We start from the raw sequence: 22233 nt of genomic DNA, 5'->3' as shown, positions 1-22233 counted from the left end.
ATTTTCATATTTGACTGATTCTAGGTTTAATTATTTTATTTATTTTATTATTTATTGACAACTGTAGTGTATCAACGTGTTTTATTTTATTGAAATACTACCTCGATGGTTTTGAATTAACAAGCATATGTTTATATTGAAAGTAAGGAGAAACTTTTTCAGCATTCATGCCAATGTGAATATTTTTGTATAAATTTTTTTGATCTAATGCACGAAATTCGTATAAATGGATTAAAGGAAAATGAAATAACTGATAAGCTTTCTAAACCGAGGGCAGACAAGCCTTTCATGGGACCTGAACGTTTCTGTGGTATCAACTATAAAACAATACAAAAAGCATTGGAAAAGAAGGTAGATATGAGCAAAACAAATTATTGGGACAACCAACAGGGGCTGGAACAACGACTCTTCTGTGAAACTATAACCAGAATAAATGTGCTGAGACTTCTAGGACTCGCCTGCGCCTCGCCTTAGAATCTTGTCTACTCGTCTATAGTATTTTCTGGACTTTTTGAAAGAATTAGGATCAACAGATCTGCTGTAAACAATGGGTTCCACAGTATCTTAACAAGAAAAAGATACACAGTGGGTCGCAGTATTTATGATACCCCCATCATTAAATGTTTCTAATTGTGTTATAAATAAATAATATGAAGAAATGTACTTCATATAATTGTTAATAACCAATGTACACAGTTGCTGAAAAAATCATGTACTTTATACAACCGGAAACTGTTTTTTCGGACTCGCTTCCGCCTCGCCTTAGAATAATCCTGTCTACTCGTCTACAGTATTTTCTGGACTTTTTGAAAGAATTTGGATTAACAGATCAGCTGTAAACATTGGGTTCCCCAGTATCTTAGCAAGAAAAAGATACATTAAATGTTCCTAATTGTGTTATAAATAAATAACATGAAGAAATGTACTTCATATAATTGTTAATAACCAATGTACACGGTTGCTGAGAAAATAATCTAATTTATACAACTGGAAACTGTTTTATCGGACTCGTAGACTCTAGGACTCGCCTGCGCCTCGCTTTAGAATTTTGTCTACTCGTCTACAGTATTTTCTGGACTGGTTACGTAAATTCTTCCTCTATTTATAAATGAACTAGATCAGATTATTCGGAAAAGTCTATTTTTCTCACTTTGATATAAAAAACAATATTTAGAGCTATACGTATGATTTCACGCATTCGACATGTACTTTGTGATTTCTAAGCTACCAACTTAGAGAGCTAGTTTAATACGACAATTGCTTTCTTAAACAAATGACTAGCATAACATATTTATCATATAATTGAGTATTTTATTTTAAACGTGTTTTTAATATTTTCGTCTCTTATGAACTCTGGTAGTACCATTATATAACTGATGAATTCTTTGCAGGTCTTTCGTAAGACTATCGTTAGGATCATAAGTACTTCCCACTACATCATTTCTTTTTTTATACGAGTAATCGTTGACATTTTCCCAAGTTTTTGTTTGGTGATTCCAGAACCAACCATCGAGATGTTTCACCGGCTTATGGACGTGCTTATAAAATGTTACAGCGGGCTTTTGTTTAGTAGCGCTTTTAACACTGACGTATAATATGAGTAGAGGAATCCACCAAGGAAATAAAACCATCACTTTCAAAAATCCTAAAAGGAAGAATATCGCCATGGGTATCAAATATAGATATGGATTTCTCAAAAATTCAAATACGTAGCATAACCCTCTCCAAAGATATCCTAAAGCTTCGAAAAGATGCTTGAGATCGGGAAATTTCCAAGCGCCTCCATCACCACTACCACCACTTCCTCCAGAGCCACCAGTTCCTCCAGTTCCACCAGTACCGCCTGCAGATTGTGGTATAACTGATTGACCAGCTGGTGTTTCAACAGCTTCTACTGCTTCACTTTCAACAGCTTGCGCTAAAGGAACAGAATCCTCAGTTTCTGGTATCGAATCATAAGTGATCGGTTCTGAAAGCCTATTACTATCAGAGCTTTGCATGACATGAGAATTTATAACCAAGTTCAAATCCGAACAACCTTGACGTTCATTAGGTTGTAAAACTGAACTGGAAATATGAACTGTAGGACATGGTGAATTAACGCTATCACCTTCGATGCCAGAAGGTAGCATATCCAGTTTGAAGGTTGTTAATGGTCTATTAGGAGTTCCTGCATTGGTTAGAGGTTCTATTGTCTCAACAGGTGTGAATTCTGATAAATTCGGTACTCCTGTTAAGGATGAATAAGTTGGCGTGTGGGAAGTTATCTCTGGTATGATATTCAAATCATTCTGGAGGTTTGGTACTGTTACTAAAGGTGAGATTTGTCCTACATCACTTAAAGAAAATGGAGGAGATGAAGATATTATTTCCGGATTGGGATTAGGAATAGGGATGTTTTGTTTATATAATGTTTTTTTATTGTCGTCTAAATCGTTAGCGTCTTTCCATTTTGTAACAATTTTATGCGTTGAAGGTTTTCTTTTTTTCAGTTTAATTAATTTTTTTTTGGTCGAATTTTCAATAAGGGCTACTTTAGATAAAGTAACATTCTTTATTGGATTTTTAATTAATTTTGTTACTGTACTTAATTGAGGTTTAATAGTTGCACTAGTAATTTTTGAATTAAAAATTTTTATGCTTTTTGGGGTAGTCGAGATAATTTTAGTTCTCAGTTTAAGTGGTGTGAATGTAATATTTTTATTTGTTGTGTACGTATTATATTTTCTAGTGGGAACTATCTTTAATTTTCTAGCAGTATCTGCTTCACAGAGATTATTTGATAAAATGGTTTTTAATGGTTCCGTTAAATATCGCGAACAGTTTGTTGTTGACTTTTTAATTAACTCTATATTATATTTTGTTCCTGTTGTATACCTGGTGGTGATTTCTTCTGATGGCAAACATTTCAGTAACTTAAAAAATGTTATAATTAACAGTAAAATCACTCGCGAAGACATTGCGTTCACCTGCAACAAAAAAAAATCGATTAGAATTAGTTCAAATGAAATAAAATATATTATTGTTGTGCTATAAGACTTTTCGGAAACTATTGGGTCAATCGGGTCAATCCGATCACGATCTGATCATTCTTGTTCGGTAACTAATCGAGTTAATCGGATCGTACTCATATTACAGACCAGTGGGTGAATGCGATCAGCCTTCGAGAATGTTTGATATTTATCCTAATATGTATATGGATATAATTGACTTTTATATCAGACCCAATAGCAAAACTAGTTAAATGGCATTAACTACGAGTGTTTTTCCAGAAAACCCTAAAGTAAGTGGCGTCTGCCCTATTTTGAAACTGCTGACAAAGAATTAATAAGTAAATATAAGACAATTTTTGTTATAAATGTTTTATCGAAATTTTTTCATCAAAAAGATGACTCAATTTAATATTAGTAATTCACTATATGATAAATTGAATGATAGATAGGCTTTGGATCAAAACAATATTGTAGAGTTACATATTCTAGAAACTAATACAAAAAAAGACATATTTTTTAAACATGTATCTGCATTTATTTTAATATTCAATTCAATCGTGAAATTAATTAAGCTAATTCATTAAAAATTGTGTTTTTGTGATATTAAAGTTTTTTAAAAATAAATTTTCGGAAGTTAAATATATAATTGGCGCAGTAGTATTCGTGCAAATTTTACGCATAGTATGGTGAGAAACTCGACGAAGTATTTTTCTTCAAAGGACAGGAATTTCAGATCGCTTTAAGTGCCAAGTCTCGTTATTTTCGTAATTTTTCCTTTTTTACTTTATCCTTATCAATCAGTTGAGATAATTTATTAATAATTATTTTTATGAACGATTTAGATAATTTATTTAGTATATTTAATAAATTAAATATAAAAGAAGAGAAAGACAATCCAGATTCAACAAAAATGGCAACGACAATCCGACTCTCAACTGGGTTTTATTTAAATTAAAACTCAAAAATATAATACCATATGATGGAGATATTAATAATTTGGATAAATTCCCAAACAGATATAAATTAATTGAAACATACGCTATACAAGTGTACAAGAAAAATTAATAGGAAAAGCAGAGGTTATGGAGTTTGGATCAAGAAAAAACGTTTTCCGGCCAAACCAAATACCTGTTGTTGCCAAAACTAGAACTGATGTCTACGATATCAAGAATTTTCACAGACAGTCCCACCAGGAACGTTAATATTAATCATAATAACAAAAATTTACAATCAAAAAATGAAAACCCAAATTTTACGTCTGAAGAAATATATAATAATGATTATGATAACAAAAACGATGAAATAGAAAAAATGGTAGATAACTTTGGAAACTTATTTGAATCAGAAAAAAATAACAATGATCAAACTGTAAATTTTCGAAGCGATCCTCGGAAAAAGAATTAGAAATAGTAGAAATAAATTTTAATTCTGATGATCCATTAAAAAACATTGGAAAATTAATAGAAACGAACGAATCGGACTTAAATCATTATAAAGAAAGAAATGAACAAGTAGAACTAGGTATATCTCGGTTGGTTTTTTGACAAAGAAGAAGAAAACAAATTGAATGTAACAGTAAAGTACTCGAAAACAATATTCTGATGGAAAAATAAATCAATAGTGGAACATTAGAATAATTAGAAACAGAATTATTTGAGAAAGTGAAGTTAGACGTAGAATTACAATACAGGGTGTCCCACGACAAGTTAAAACTATCTGTATATGACAAAATACTTGTTGTAAAATCATGAAAATTCCTACGTGTGAGTTTTCGGATACAATCTATAAAAATTTACAGAAAACCCTCAATATCTGGATAACGGTAAGGTTCGGGTATTGGAAAGTTCACATGAATTTACCTTATTACTCACCTCTAAATGCATTAAAATAGAAAAAACCGGGTGGTTTTATTAAAGAAAATGAAGAAATTTGATAATTATGAAGTTAAACTTTGAACACTTTTCATATACACTCTGTATAAAATGAAACATTTTTCAACATAGATTTAAATAGATTTTACTTTGGTAAAACCAACCGAACAAAAACCATATTAATATCTTTAAGGGAATCCCCGTTAAAAAATAATTTATAAGGGTCTGCAACGGTCAAATTTTTTACAAAAAAATTAATAACTCAAAAAGTATGCATTTTTCGAAAAAAGTTTTTAGATAAAAATATACTCAAATTTCAAGTAGATTTCAAAAACGTGTGTAAATACAGGGTGTTCTGTTTAAAATAACAAAGTTACAGTCGACTTCCAGAAGAACCATCTTTGAAAATATTTTAGTTGAAAAAATCGTATTCGAAAACCTAAGCATAGTAATTTTCATGATTTACTATAAGTATTTTGCCATATACAGATAGTTTTAACTCGTCATGGGACACACCCCGTATACGGGATAGGATGAATTGAAAAGAAATGGAAATAATAATTAAATTGAAGTAAAAGAAAAGGCAATGGAACTAAATAAAAAAATAATTGAAATGAATAATGATATGACAATGAAAGAAAAGATTATAAATAATAATAATAATAAATATCAGAGAACCTGAACCAAATATAAATATATTGAATATGTAGAATAACATGATTGATAAAAGAAAAATGAATAATGAAATTGAGAAAATTGAGATCAATTATGAAACAATTAACAAAGAATTTGATTCATAAGTTCAAAATATTTGAATAGAAAATTAAATGCCATACTAAATGAAAAGATAATAGGAGAATTATTTTTGAAAAATAAATATAATCATTCTTTGAAGTGGTACGCTATTCAAGAAATTATAATATACAAATCTCCAAATCTAAGAGAAATAGATTTTGAAAAATTTTACGAAATAGATAAAATTGCATCAAACATAAAACCGATTCATGAAATACAAAATCTAAGGAGCCATATGTCAATTGGACTATTTTCAATAATGATAATAATTTGTGTAATTATTTCAATATTTTGGTTAATTCCGAAATTTAAACGAAAACTGTTAAAAGCAGGATCTGAAAAATACCTTCATTATTTTTCATTCTTAGAGATGGAGGAGTTATGTGAAGAAAAATATAGAATATTCTAAAAATTAATATGCAAAAAGATCATATTTTGTAAACATGTGTCAGCATTGATATATAAAATTGATATAAAAATTTGTTATAAACACTTTTTATTAATTTAGTTCGTTTAATGAATATTAGTTAATTCAATCGTAAAATTAATTAACTTCATTCGTTGTAAATAAGGTTTTTTAGAAATAAATTTTCAAAAGTTAAATATATAATTGTAATTAAGGTCTCAGTCCATTATCACGGGGTACCATAGGGTTGGGTTCTCGGACCTTTGTTTTATTTTTTATATGTTTTTAACCTGCTAATTCTCAAAGTAAAAAATGGAACAACAAATTGACAAGACTATAATGAATATTGTCGTTGGCTGTTTTCTAATAAGTTATAAATGAATATTGATAAAATCAAGTATATAGTTTTTAGACCAAAAAACAAACTAGTGAACAATTTTTATTAAAAAATTAATAAGATGTATCGATTTGCAAACCAATGAATATTCTTTTTTATACATGATTCTAATAATCTTTATTTTGTTTTTTATTTCAGCAATAGTAATGACAGGTATTTTCATTTCTTTACACTTGACACTCATTTTGAACTATTTTTCATTGGTTAATAACTTTCAATAACACCTAACAAATCAACTAAATGCACGTGTATCCCGGCCACTTCCAAAAATTGAACTAAACACAATAAAAGTTTGACTGGGTCAAACTTTTCTTGATCAACTAAAAAGTTGATCAACTCTATTGAACGACAGGTTCTCACTAAAGTTTTTATTCATATTTTGTTGCTCAACTAAAATTGGTCAACTAAACTTAACTCGTGAGAACGCGTCTTTACATAGGTTTCAATAATCCTGTTCAACTCGCATCCAAAATCTTTAAAAGCTTAAGTAAAGAAATTAAATCTAGTATATATTAGACAATATAAAAGCTTCTTAAATACTTAGTAGATACTGAGAGAAAATAAAAATACATTATATCTCGAGGCAAGAGCTTTAAAGAATTGATTTGAGAAGTGTTCAATTAATAAATAAAGTTGATTCGAAGAAAAATTTGTAAATTAACGAAGCGGTGTTGTCATATTTCAATAGATAGACATATTCTTGTTAATTTGGAAGATTTGTAATATTGTTAGTTTACTACATTAGGTTATCTATTTCAACTGAATCATATACGTCGTATTTTGTTATTATATGAAAAAGAAAGGATACTGAAAGATTAATACTTTCAATAATTCGTCGATTGATACTAATTTCTCACTCTTATTAAACATTTAAAAATGTTGGATTTCAACTACAGAAGCCGATTAAAATAACTACTGAAAAGTACTGTTATAATTTTAAGGTATGACCTTCTGACCTACTTTATATGTTTCAAACTTCTGCACACATTTACGAGGTCAGGCTATTAAATAACAAGACTGCGCGCCTAGAATAAAAAACTCCGATTGAGTGCTATAAATTGATACAAGAGTCCTATAGGGACAATTCTTTATCTCGTGCGCGTGTTTTTAATGTGATGTAAATGCTTTAATGAGGGCATTGAAGATAACCAGTACCCAGGTTGCCCTGTGACTGTTTCAATTCCGAAAACAGTAATCAAACAATCAACCAAATCAACCAGATCCTACAGATTGTCGAATGAGCATCCGGATGTTTGCTGAGACTGTTAACACCGATAAAAAAACGATTAGAAAAATTTTACACGAGGAATTACACATGACAAAAGTCTAAATCTAACTCTAACTGACCAAAAGCTATTGCGTCAACGGGTCTGCTCAGATTTCCTTGAAAAGTTGGAAAAAGATCTACATTGAAAAGGATTTGAATCGATGGAAGCGGTAAAGCAAAAAGTGGCAGAGCTCCTAAAGGTCCTCACCAAAGAAAATTTCCAGCACTCCTTCGATCAATGAAAAAAGTTTGGAAAGATGTGTGACGATTGAAGGGAGCTTTAGAATGTAGAATAATGTTTATAATAAAATCCTTTTCCTTTACCAGTTTCGTTATTCAATAGCCAGACCTCTTATGGCCAACATTCCAAAATTTGGCTAGTAAAATATGATTTTTTTGTACGTATTCTGAAAAAAATATATTTCGCAGTAACAGATTCATCCAATTTGACAGCTCGTGGATGTTAATTACCTGCGTAGGTACATTTTATGTGGGCGTATAATCTTGATAAAACTATTCATATAAATAAAATCTCGTGAAGAATATTTGTCATAATAAAATTAATATACAACCGTGGCAATTCGTTGTTGCGACAATTATTTTAGTTAAAATATTCAATATTCCATAAAACTCAAAAATTTACCGATGATTTTCAATCAAATGAAGCTTTAGGGTCTAATTTGAGCGCTGAAATTCCGGATTTTCATGTATTGACAAGCGATTTTAAAATTAAAAGAGTTGATCGAATGTTTTATAAACAGGGTGTTTATAAATTCATGCGACAAAATCAGGTGATTGGACGTATGAAATTAACATGGGTCTTTTCTGTAACAAAATTAACTCATCACAACTTTTTTCGAGATAACAACCTTCAAAAAGTGGTAACTAAAATTGAATTTCCATTTTTGTTTTCTTCTAAAATTTCGGTAATACTAGAAACTTGAAATTCTGTAATTTTCGTGCACTCGCAAAGGATATTTTTTCAATATTTCTGTTACATTATTTGGTGGTGATAAGCAACCCTTACTTTATTTTAAATCAAAAGTTTTTTTCAAGATGAACTTGTATAAAATGAAATCATAACTTCAAAGTATTTTTCTTCCCAAAACCAATAGCTGCAGAAAAACTGTAATTTATCATTTTTTTTATAAATTTAGTGAAAAGATGAATAACTCAAAAAGTATGCATTTTTCGAAAAAAGTTTTCAGTCATAAGTATACTAAAATTTTACATAGATTTTAAAATGTATCAATATACAGATCGTTCTATTTAAAATAACCTGAGAAAAATTTGAACGATAAACAGAAATCCAAGCATCGATTTCCATCCCAATACTTAGCACATCAATAAATTAGAATATGGAATTTGGGCAATTGGAAGTATTATAAATCCATATTCATTAATTTGGATAAATGAGATGTAAAAGGAAATTAAAAACATAAGTGATTGAAGGAGTTAACTAGAAGGCGTTAACAACCACTACTGAAACAAATTTTTATTTTTAAATTGACAATTCACAGTATGAAATCATCCTCCTTCAGCACACCCTCTGAATTATTAAGCACCCCCTCTGTATAAAGTAAAGCTGCTTCTTCACCCCATGCGGAAATATCTAAGTGGCGTGTAAGTTGGATGTAATTTCTTGTACCGTGTAGAAACAATTTTAAAAAATATTTGATTACACATGCTAAATATTCTAAATTAACAAATAGTTTTTTTAATGCCAAGACTAATTTCTAGGTCATTCGAGATGGTTGAAACATCGAAATAATTCTTTATTCTGTTATGGCTCACGAAGTGTGATAAAAAATGGTTAATTATTATATTCGAAACAAAGTGAGAATGTGACATGATGTTACAATCAGTTTTTGAAATAATTCTTTTTCGAAATAGCTTCTTATTATAATCTTTCAACACTAGAAATGTTGGTAAATTGTGTTTTAATACATTTTTTATTTGGGAACAGAGCCCAGAATTCTTTTTATGTAGCTACATTGCTGAAGATTTAATAGTTTTAGCAGCCAAAAAAGCTGTTTTTAGTACATTGTTCATCAAACGTTTCTTCTACTAAGTCCGGAACCCCTTGAAGCAAATTTTTGCCTTAAAATAGAAAAAAAAACAGTAATTCTGACAATTTTAGATGGAGTCATAAAATTTCCATTAAACCAGCCAAAATTTTTATTAGAAGTTCATATTATTACCAATGAAATCCAGATCTGCAAGAACCGATTTTTTAATTTCATGCAAATTTGAACGTTTCCTTTTGTAAATCAGTCACTAATATCGAAATAAATTTGCTTTTTTCGGACTTGTACAAGATTTTAAGTTTCATGCCTCAATCGCCTCTTCGGTTGAACGAATTTGTACAATTTTTGCTCATGATTTTTCAGATTGAAGATATTTTCACACTTCATTCCACGTTCCTACTTTCCATATCCAATAAGTGTTTAAAGCCCCCCAGTTGAAATCATTGTAGTCCAATACGAATTCATTGACTGTGCTTTTTGAATACACAATTCTTGGTTTATTCGAAGAGAAGTTGGTGAAAATTTAAGTGTTTAATGAAGCTTTAGAATAAGAAATAAGACTGCAGAAATAGTAACGTTAAATATCTATAAAAATTGATGAAGAATGAAAAAATCTAGTGATTAGAGGATTAGAAACAATCAAGAACTATGAATTTTATATAATTTTGAATAAGAATATTACAACATATACTCAAACAAAACAAGGTGAGATGAGGAACCACAGATCTATTTGGCTATGTTTCTGATTTTAACAGAAAAATATTCGATTATATTATTATATGTGAGAAACAGTGATTCAATATTGTATTTGTTTGCTTATTATTTGATTTACCTTTCGTTTCTGTTTTGATTTAAAACTATTTTAAAGAAATGCTAAGTACAATATGTACAGGTACGATAATGACCGTTGTTAGTGGGAACTCACAATACTTGTTTATTAAAAACTGTTTTTTCAATTATTAATAAATAATTATTGCACTGGAACTTAATGATAAATTTACGATGAGAGTTGCACAGAAAAATGAAAATAGGACGTATAACAGTCACTGCTACGATCGATACAAAAAGAAAATAAATAAGAATTCATCATACTATAATTATTATATTCGATTGCCATTTTTTAATACTATTACGGATCTGTGGATAAATAAAAAATGGAAAAATCGCAATGGAAAAATAGGGGTTGATCGTAGAGGGGTGAAAAATTCAGAGTAATATAATATTTTTCATCCTAAGTCATGTTATTATATTCGATTGCCATTTTTTAATACTATTACCAATACTTATTATTAAGTCATGACAAAAAAATTGAAATCTTGCTTAAAAATTAAAGTATATAATTAACAAATAAAAAATAAAAAAAATTATCTGAAAAATAAAAAAAATAAAAATTAGGAGTGGACTACCCTTAACATTTGGGAGGATTAAAAATTAGATGTTGTTCGATTCTCAGACCTACCCTATCATGAGAATTGGTCAAGCCGTTTCGTAGGAGCTCAATTACAAACGCCGCGATTCTTGATTTTAGGTCTTATCTGTTTTAGAATTAGTTTTTTATAATAATTTTTGATAGAAAGATAAAATTTGAAGTTTCAAAAAAATATTTTGATAAAGATCTAAGGAAAAGTCGAGACGTTTTGAAACAGAAGAGACTTAAAATCAAAAACATTTAGATGCATTAATATATCAAAAGGTCTAATAAATAAGAAAATAAAGAATTTTTTATATCAGATATGATTTTTTAGCAATCTACGAGAGGTTATTAGAGCGAAATCCACGACGACATGTATTCCAACACTAGCTTTAATTCAATTTTACGACAGTCGAGTGCTTGAAGGGCTGCTCTGCAGTCTTATAGAATACATAGAATAAGGGCCCCCGCTCTTATATGTGCACAGTGCGCAATGCACACGGGCGCCATCCTTTAGAAGCGCCAAAGCCCAGGGCTAAAAAAAAATAATTTCCACCGTTACTAACAGTGAGGAGAAAATTTAAACCAAAACTAACCATGAACACCGAGATGAGACCCTTCATGAACGAAAAACCACCCTTAAAATTCTTTTTTTCTTAAAAATTATAAATCAAACTTTAAGCTTTCTAAAAAACTGATTTGACTTATTAAATGATAATATTTTCGGATTCAAATTGAGTGACAGCGATCTTTTAAAACGTTTTCTTCTTGAAGAGCGACTGACAGATCAGTATAATAAGGTAATAGACTCAATGATTTATTTAATTAAATCAAAACGTTAAAGTTGTTTTCATTACCTGAAGCAACTGACCCCCTCGAGTATTTTACGATATATATTTGAAAACAATTTAATCTCCACCCATCCAAACGCAGGTATTTCATTAAGAATTATTCTTTTTGGGAGATTGATAAAAAATTAACGTTTCGATTTAACTTCAGTTTTTATCAAAATATTTAGATAAAAACTGAATTTGAGTCATATATAGACATTATAGGCAATATTTCTGTTATTTGTTTCTAAAAAAATGTGATTTTTAGTTTTTGGTTATTTTATAGTATTTATAAACAACGTGTCTATACCCCATTAGTTGAATAAACGCTTTAAAATGGATGTAAACAAGAATTTATTTTGTTTTTATTCCATTTGGTTAATTTTGATATTTTAGTCTACAAATAAATGTGACTTCTGAAGTTCAGTTTTTTGTTTTATTTCAACCAACTACCTACCTACTTTAAAAAAAATGAAAAAAAAATGATCCAAAATGCCTTAGGAATGCCAAAATAGTTTTTTGCACACAGCCCTTACAGGGGCTCTGCATAGAATAAATAGAAAAAGAAAAAAATATAAATAAATATAAAATTTCTCAGACGATGAATACATAAGTATTTGAAAGTTCAGAAAATATATTAAAGTGAGTCCACTTTGGTGTTTCGTTGCCACGTTCCCAATAAGAAACCGCGGCACTTGGTCAAACAATTAGACCAACGGGCACCAACGTCGTGGTTAAGCGATTCCATTTGTCACTTAAAAAGTTTCATTAACTTATCAAATTACTTACATTTTTTTGTATTCATATTCATGTGACTCTAACCACCATAAATATAATTATGTATAACGTTTTTATACAATAGGATTGGTATTTAAGAGAGCATATACACGAATAGTGTGTTCTTAATAGTTTTAATTTCCAACGATTTGCTGCAGGAGTCAAATTATTGAAACCAATTTATTTATTTAAATTTTTTTTGTTAATAAATAGTTTTTATTTTAATTATTCAACCAACGCGTTATTACGACCGCTTATTTTGTTAATGGTACAGAAATTGGAAATTTGATTGATATCTAAACAAAAAAACAAAATCAAGAAAGCGAGATTCACATTTTGATATCAAGAAACTTTCGAAATCATTAGTTTGGAACACACTAGACAGTTTAAGTAAACTATATATAAGTAGTCTTAGTAACAAATTTATTATATTAAATTAATTTAATAGTTTAAATACTAGTTTTATATTCAATAACTGATTTGTAAAAGTGAGAATAAAACATTGAAAAACATATTTTGAATACAGTTTCACTCTATATCATATAATTTGTCCAAAAAAATACTTACTGATAGAACTGTTTTAAATAAAAGATGCCAAACGGCTTGCACTGTAACAACACCATATGAACTACTGTTAGCTGCGTCTCACGACCTCGAACGGATGAAGGAATAGCGGTACTCATTGCTCAAACCTGAAAACACCAACACGTAATTATGTACGATCATGGTTCGTACTATCAACAGTCATTAACCTATCCTTCACCCAGTGCCCAATAATAATGCCAGGTCGCGTTTAGGGTATTGACTGCAAAAGTTCATGGTCACATCATCTTGTATAAGGACAGTATTTTGAAAAATATTCACTAATTGTGATGATTTGTTTTGCGCAATTGATGAATTTAACGTTTCAGGTAATAAATTTCATTATGAAAATAAAATTTTCTGGTTTCATTCACTCATATCAACATATTTACTTCATCTGATAGTAATTGTATCTCATTTTTTATTTAGATTTAACAACTAATTATCTCACCACTCCTTATGGGAATTATTAGGATCTGTTAATCATATACCTAGTTAAGTGATATCGAAACGTATCGTCTCGGATTACTTAATTTCTGAGTTATAATAATGTGACTGTGAAGAATCATAAATCTACCTATTTAAGTTTTATTGTATTCGTTGAGATTTATTGTACACTGACCGTCCTCTGACGGGAACCAACGTCTTACTTAAGTGATACCAAAAGTCTTTTAGACACCAAATCCTTATTTTTGTATTGCTGTGGCTGTAATGACCATAAATCAAATTTAATTGAGGAATATGTGTTAAATTGAAATTTATCAGCTTATGTACACATACAAAACGGTAAGGTTCAAAAAACAAATACGATTTTCCAATTTTGAAAAATATTTAGTTGTTCAAAAGTTATTAACATCGTAAGTTAGTAAAAATCGTCAATTTTTCGAATTTTAAATATACATTATACTGAAAAATGACAGGAGATCTCATCTCATCAAGATATAATTATTACGAAAACCATATAAAAAGGTCTAAGAAGTAAAAACTCAAAGAAAGGGAATATATATAGAAAAGTTATTCAGAATAAATAACAGTGAATGGCAGACTGTTTTATGGATTTAAAGGAATGCAGTAATAATCTAAAATTGCTTTATTTATTGAATATGATAAGTCAAATAAAATGTGATTACGAATAATTTGAACTCTATATTTTCTTAGAAAAAAAAATAACCTGATTTATACCTATTTTAACCCATAGAAACTCTAAATAGTTTCATTTCTTCATGATTATTGTATTTGAAGGACCGATTAGTTGAAATAATAATGACTGTAATTAGTTTATATTTTACTTATCGAAAATATAGTTTTAATAAGTTGGTAACATATTATCGTCTCCACAACAACCCTTGAAATCCCCTCCTATATCTAAGGGTGGGAGATGCAGCCCCCATTCGGTCTAGATTACAAGAATTTTGAATAGAATTAGACTTAACCCTTATATTTAAATCTGACTCAAGGTGTTTGTCTGTGTTAGTTCATTTCATTCCAAAAATGATACTTGTTTACTTAAAGTTATTGAGTCCACAAAAAATGCTTATCATCAAAGAGTCTTAAGCTTCAACAAGCAACAAGTGAAATACGAAACTTTTTATGTTTGTGACGAAATTAAAAATGGAGGAAGTCACGAGATAGCTCCGCTTTTCGCCATATTATTTTATTTTGAATCTGATCGAGTTTATATGTCATGAATTACGAGGATGGTCCTAGAAGTTCCTTGCCCAACAAAGAAAACACAAAAATTTTGGCCTTTAAACTCCATACACTTTTTCCATCGATGTTCTCTTCCGAGGGGGCTGAATATGGCAATCCAAAGTTTAATTCCTTAATTTTGGCCATTGTCAATGAAAGTTATCCCAATGGAACGGTATTTGATTCTTTTGTAGCTGGTTCTCCTTAGTCTTGATTGTTCTTTTGTTTGGTTAATAGCGACGCAAACATTTCTGTTAAAAATTGCCAAACACTCGATGGAAACATCTTCAAGGCACTGTTTTTGTTCCATTGTGAGCAAACGTGGCACCCATCTTGCGCACAGCTTTCTCATGTCCAAATTTTCAGTTTTAGAAATGCCTAATATGTCTGCTAACATGCGTATTTTCAGTCGATGATCATTCAGTACCGTTTTGTGGATTTTCTTCAATATTTCTGGAGTCTTCACCTTATTTGGTCGTCATCTGCGATGCTGGTCTTCGCAGGTCGTACGGCATCGTTCAAACTCTGCTACTGATCAATTTTTTTCATGTTCACAATTTCAATGAAAACGTTCACTATTGATGGCTGCCAAATAAATACTAAACAACGTGGAGTTTTCAAAATTTGAACATATGCTGTATATATTCTGTACTTTCTAATACTGTGGTATTTTTAGCAATTACAGCCATCTCTGGGTCAAGCCAGGTAATTCCGGGATCATCCACGTAAAGTCTAATGTACGAGTTCACGATAATACAACTAATTTATATAGTAATGTGATGGAGTTGATAAATACGGAAGACAAAAATGTCACTTTTGGCAACTGAAGAAACTGTATTTAATACCAGAAAAACCTGAGAATTTATATAGATATACGTACACAAATATAAATAGTGTGAAAAGGTTATGATTAATATAGGTTTAAGTAGTAAAGGCACTTTCTTGGATTTTGAAAAAAATATTTGTTCGTCAAAACGAATTGCGGACAAAAACGATGTTTTCTTAATATCGATATAACGATTATTGATAAGCTATTAATACAGAATTGCAATTTAAAACTTATAATATAATTTTACGATAATATATTTTTCTCCAACCATCAAAAAATGTTGACATTTTTGTACTATTTCCAGGTGCAAAAGCCATCAATTTCCTTACCGTACAAATTGCTCGTTGCTTAGCAAAACTTTTAATCCTAGGATTTAAAACGCTACTTTTAATCCTAGGACTAAAAGTACTACTAAACTACTACAAAAATTATATGATTAGTACGTCTACTGACGTCTACTTGACAATCGATATTTACCAACAATACCGGATATCCATGACTACTGACTTGCTATCGCTGTTATAATTGATAGGTACTCAAATTTATTACCAAATTATTAACGATTTTTGATTGAAACTAACTTTATTTTAATTTTTACTTGGTTGGAGAAAAAATAGTATATATCATACGGACTAAAAGTGCCTATTTTTACTCGCAATTTTGCATTCACTCGGCTGCGCTGCGCTCCGCCTCGCAACTGCAAATATTGCTCGTAAAAAAATATGCACTTTTAATCTTTATAATATAATATACTATACTTAGATATTTTAATAATTACAATCGGTTTTTTTAAACGGGCATCCAAGGAAGTAAACCAAAAAAATCTGTTTCATACAAAATATTCCACTTAAAATATTTTTAAAAAATATCAATATGTAAAGAAATTCAATTTACAACAGTATTCAAAATTTTACACTTTTATCTTTATCCATAATTTAGTTATATAGATCTAAAATATTAAATTATCGTCCTTTTAAAAAAAATCAAGTTGCAAGGAGATCCACAACCATCGAGTGAAAACTGTTATTTTTATTATAAAACCATGCTTATAATTTACTAAAAAGATGAATTTAAAAGTGGAAAAAAATCAAAGATGTATATTTCAGGCTCTTAGTTTTTCAATATCTCTTAATTTTTATATTTTTTTGGCACTCGACCTTGGTAAGCCTCAACCGAAGGCTTTTGTCTTAGCCAGTAAAAAGTTGTGATAATTATTACCATTTATTGTAGGATAGGCTTTAACACATCCTTTTAATTTAGATTATCCTTCTTAACTTTGTTTTTTCCTTTTGTTTCTTGTGATACACACGATTTTTTTGTAAAACCTATTTTACCATTTCTTGAAATCTAAAACTATGTCAGATGATGTATTTTCATGAACAGTTAACTTATTAAACCGTGATGAGCTTCGCAAAATTACATCAAAAATGCGGTCATGTTTCTTTAAAGCCTTAAATATTATACCGAAATCCCTATCACACAGGGAAATACTGGGTGACCTTCTGGAAACGACCTGAATCTGCCAGGTATAAGCAGATCTTTGACATCGCTTGATTTTTGTTTTGGCTCTAACAGTTTTCACTGCACAGAGAAGCTCAGTGACTTGGCTTGTACCGGATGTTTAGTAACATTCACAACAATATTTTCGAGGAACGACTTATGGAAACTGTCCATATAGGAGTATTATATGTCTGCAGAAAGATAACTGAATCATTTTTTTCATTCATTTTGTAATTCCAACTCATCTTTCTTTTATAACCTTCTTAATGTCCTAATAGCATATGCTTGACTCAATCCTCTCTGATGTACCTACTACACGTTTTAGGAAAACCAACACTCAATTTAGTTTTACGCTTTGGGTATATTTTTGTGTATCTTGTTATGTTTGGTATTTATGGATGAATAGTAAGTTCAAGTAGTATTGATTAACGATTATTTTCCTCAACCCTCATCAGCGTACTTGACCTTAAGACAAACGCCTTTAATATTATTACTATCATTACTTGTTTTATGTCAGTTTTGAGGTTAATAAATTCAATTTCTTTTCCTCAAATCCTGTCAGATCGAGTCAGTTTTGTTTGTATTCTGATTGTTGTTTATTTTGAATTATTTCTTCTTTTTTTTTGTTCTGTTATATCTACTTTTTGGCTACTTCTTGTTGTTTCAGATACTTCTAGATACCACCACTTGATTTGCTCGTTCTAATAAAATTAGAGCTGTTACAATATTATACATTGTGTATCTCATTAAGTTAATTTCTCTTTCATCTTATTAGGTGAATAAATAAGTAGATAAATTTCAAAATAACATAAATTGGAAGATTTCAGTTTCCTGATTGATTATTTAAATATATTTTAATGTTCATAATAAAATGTTTATTTAAATTTAACTTACCTCATTATACTATGAATTCCATAAATCGTTTACTAAGAACTATAAATAACGTCACCTCAAATGAACTATTTTATCACTATTATAAATAATTGAAGTTACATTAAGTTTTTTCAAAAATTGTATCTTGTAACTAATAAATCTTGTAACTACTCTCAAGTATTTGCTAAGCGGATGTTTATTAGAGGTGACACAATTGAAGAACAAACACGTCTCACTTATGAATTTGACAACAATAATTGTATTCGTGACTCCGGAACTTTAGTTGTATTTTTTCCTCACTATCGGTGACATATGGCTTGGTTTACCAATTAAAGTGGCAAGCAACCATGGTAGTGATTCACTGTACTGGGTTACTCGATTCTGGTCGATGCGAGAAACTCAGAGAATGTGTTATTTTACACAGACAAGTTTTTAATGATGATCGACCCAGTTTAGTGAACGCGATATAAAGTGGGCAGTGAAATCTCTTACCTGAGATGCATAAAATAATAAAATTTTCAAATTTCAAGCAGTTATCTAATTGAAAAAAAGCTTTTTTTCTATTGAATGCTACTAGATTTGATTCGATTGGAATAAGCTGTTTAAAAACGCTGTCAGAACAAGTTTCGTTCAATATGAACCAGTCAATCTTTGACCTAGAATATTTAGAGGCTCCAGTCCAGTGAAAAACGGTTTTTACCTCAGATTTTCATTAAGATACATCGATTTGCTTGAAATTTCAACAGTAGACAGTAAATACCTTAAAAATCAAAATCTACCCTATGCCAATATGTGCTTTAACTTAGTGGGTAATTTTTTCGTTGAAACTAACCGTAAAAATCGACGCAACGACGTACCAAGCATAAAATTTATCTCTGGTGATACACCTTATGAGACAATTCTCACGGATTTTCCAGGCGGACACATGGCGACAAAAAGTGACGGCGACGGCGTACATGCGGCAATTATTACCAACTCAGTCGCACCTCTACATATGGCGATAAAAAACGACGGCGACGGCGCCCATGCGGCGATTATCATCAACTTAGCCGGACCTCTACACATGGCGACCAAAATTCCGGCGACGGCGCTCATGCGGCGATTATCACCAACTCAGCCGCACCTCTACACATGGGGAAAAAAACGACGGCGACGGTGCCCATACGGCGATTATCACCATCTCAGCCGCATATCTACACATGGCGACAAAAAACGACGGAGACGGTGCACTTGCGGGGATTTTCACTCAACCAGATAAATACCCCGTTCAATATATTCTCGACTTCTCACAGAGTCTGCACGGCAAGAAAATATATTGGAAAGTCGACTTGGTTAAAGCTTACAATCATTTGGTCTGCACGAATTCCCAATATCAAAAAGCTATATACTCCGTGAAAGATACTAATCTTATACAAGGCACAGAAAAGAATGGATATAGAATAGGACGACCAGAAACTTGAAGAGCTTAGAGGATAGAAGAAATGTGACTTTCTTTTATCGATACTACCACGTTCGAGATGTCCAACATCATCCCATGTAGAGCGGTGTTTGCAAGATCTACTCGACATGCAAACTTGACACATGAACTTCGAGTTCGTCTGCAGACGTCGTAGTTTATCATGGCACCTTCTTTTGGAAAAGTGCAAGCATGTGGAATCAGCTATGAAGGCACGAACACTACGATCTACAGAAGTTTAAGATCAATATCAATAGGCATCTCCACACGACAGGCACTGCTCGCTTTTTACATATTTACATCAAGGCGCATCGATTTGCTTGAGGAGGTTGTTAATACAATTATTAAGTTGTAAACACTTTTTGTGTAGTGTTTTAGTTGTTAATACGCTTGCAGCATCCAAATCAGCTAAATTAACAAGATCAGATAGAGTGCACCTTTCAGGATGTAGTTTGCAATTTTGTGATTAATAATTCTATTGGAAAATAATCCTAATATTTGACCGATGTATAATTTGTTACAGTCTTTACATGAAACCAATCTTCTATATAGTTTTCATTTCAGAATCCATACGTTTTGGATTAAATCAATTGAATCTAACTAATGATTTTCATTCTATATTGTAGTTTCCCTGATGATGGGACAAAAACTTCCCGAAAGCTTGAAACTATAGTTAAATAAAAAGTTCTCATTTACAAATATTTTGAATCCATTAATTTTATGTTTTCACAAGAAACTACAAAATTCAAAAATAACTAATTATTTCCCAGATGATGAATACATTATTCGAAAGCAGGGAATATATTAACGTAAGTACACTTGTATATCAATAATCAACATGATATACATAATATTCGATCAACTTCATTTATACTTAAATACATTAATAATCGAATTTAACTAGTCCAGACGAAAATAAAATGAAGTTAATATTGAACTGAATCAATTTGACCAGCGAAAACGAAATTACTTCTTCAACGAGCTGAAAACAACAATATACGCATGCGAATTGCTTCGGAAACATATCCGCGAACAAAGTTAATATCTGAGAACCGGAGCTTACTTTCAACATTTTTAGAAACTTAAACTAGAAGCTATTTCAATACATCCTCAATGAACAGCATTGACTAACGATTTCACTGAGCAATTATTGAACATAATAGACCTTTAAATTATTAGATTGAATCTGAAAGGGAGTTAATTGAGCTTGTTTAGCCCATAATTACTAAAGATACATAATTAAAAAAGAAAATTATAGTGATAGTGAATAGTTATAATCCTGAAGATACTGAACTACCTAAGAAAATTCAAAATCGATCCATTCCACATTCGTATGAAAAACCTTAAGTTGTACAGAACAATAGAAAAATGTTTAGACTGGTCAAAAACACTGTGTGTTAAGGATTACGTAGCTAAGGGGTTATTTTGTTAATTTCTTCCGTTATCTTTGCTTTTAAAACAACAATATTGAATGGTTCATTAAAATATACTTCAGATTTTAAATAATTTCGTAAGAGTAATCGACAGGAGTCAAATCAGGAGATCTAGACGGTCATTCGATCCATTCCAATCCACCTATTGAGAAAAACTTAGATTAAAAAATCTGTGCCCTTAAAAAAATGAGAGTTAATAATTTTATTGTTAATGATACCAGCCTAAACGTTTACTTTTTTAGAATATTGAGTGTGAGCCTCACATATTCAGTGAGGATTTTCTTTGCTCAAAATTTTTGAAAACAAAGCAATTGGTTTTTCGACAATAACTCGATCAACTTTCAAGCTAGAAAATTTTTTAAAAAAGCGTTTTGTACAGGAAATATTTCAATGTCATATCAATTAAAACTTTTTGCAATCTCAGGTTTTGAAAAAGGGGTTGCTTAAGACACATTTGGTACGCGAATGTAAATTTTGAACTAATGTATGTCGTCCAATTTTTATGATATATAGATTTGAAAAAGCTCAAAATGTTTGTTATAAGAAAAACCCTACAATTGACATTTGAAACATGAATAGTTCTTGGTTTATTCAATTTTCTAAAATAAGGATTCAAAATCGGTCAAATCACATGGATCATATCAATAATACATGAAGTTGATTGCGAGAGGATTACGATTAATTTCAATGGTAATGGATCAAATGGATCCAGACGAAAAAACCAAGATCATAATTGAAATGGCCCGAAAGGCATTTGTCAAGTGTTCCTCAATGTTTGCAAGCTTCCACGTCAGAATAGGATTCATGGATTGTGGTTCGTACTCCTGTGGAAACTAGGACGTTTAAAGCTCAAATGATCAAAAATCTTAAGGCATTTGAGATGTGGTTCTAAAGACGTATCATGAAGATACCCCGGACTGACAGAATCATCAAAAAGAAAAAGGAAGAAATCTTATTTTTTTATAAATCAGTCAACTATTATACAAAAGACTTTTGACAGTACTCATTCTTAAGGTTTTTCTATGTGCTTTCAAAAATCTCTCTTGAGTTTTTTCCAAAAAATTTATTTGAGGTTAAAGGTTTATAATTTCAGGGTT

General features: G+C 30.5%; 1 protein-coding gene across 1 annotated transcript; it reads right to left on the bottom strand.

The window, feature by feature from the left end:
* Nucleotides 1-1328: 1328 nt before the first annotated feature.
* On the bottom strand, nt 1329-19342 carry LOC130903816 (uncharacterized). The gene is made up of 2 exons (XM_057816153.1): nt 19154-19342; nt 1329-2969 (listed from the first exon to the last, which is right to left on the bottom strand). Exons 1-2 carry the CDS (start codon nt 19340-19342, stop codon nt 1329-1331), a joined length of 1830 nt encoding a protein of 609 aa, XP_057672136.1.
* Between the last annotated feature and the right edge of the window lie 2891 nt (nt 19343-22233).

This window comes from Diorhabda carinulata, chromosome 2 (assembly GCF_026250575.1).
Source record: "Diorhabda carinulata isolate Delta chromosome 2, icDioCari1.1, whole genome shotgun sequence".
Taxonomy (NCBI): Eukaryota; Metazoa; Arthropoda; class Insecta; order Coleoptera; family Chrysomelidae; genus Diorhabda; species Diorhabda carinulata.
Note: the sequence above shows the minus strand (reverse complement) of the source record. Positions and strands in the feature narration are given on the sequence as shown.

Coding starts and splice junctions, on each gene's coding strand:
- LOC130903816 (XM_057816153.1), bottom strand. CDS start 19,342: ATGAGCGCCGTCGCCGGAATTTTGGTCGCCATGTGTAGAGGTCCGGCT. Junction 2,970..19,153: donor TGTGTCCGCCTGGAAAATCC/GTGAGAATTGTC, acceptor TTTTTGTTGCAG/GTGAACGCAATGTCTTCGCG.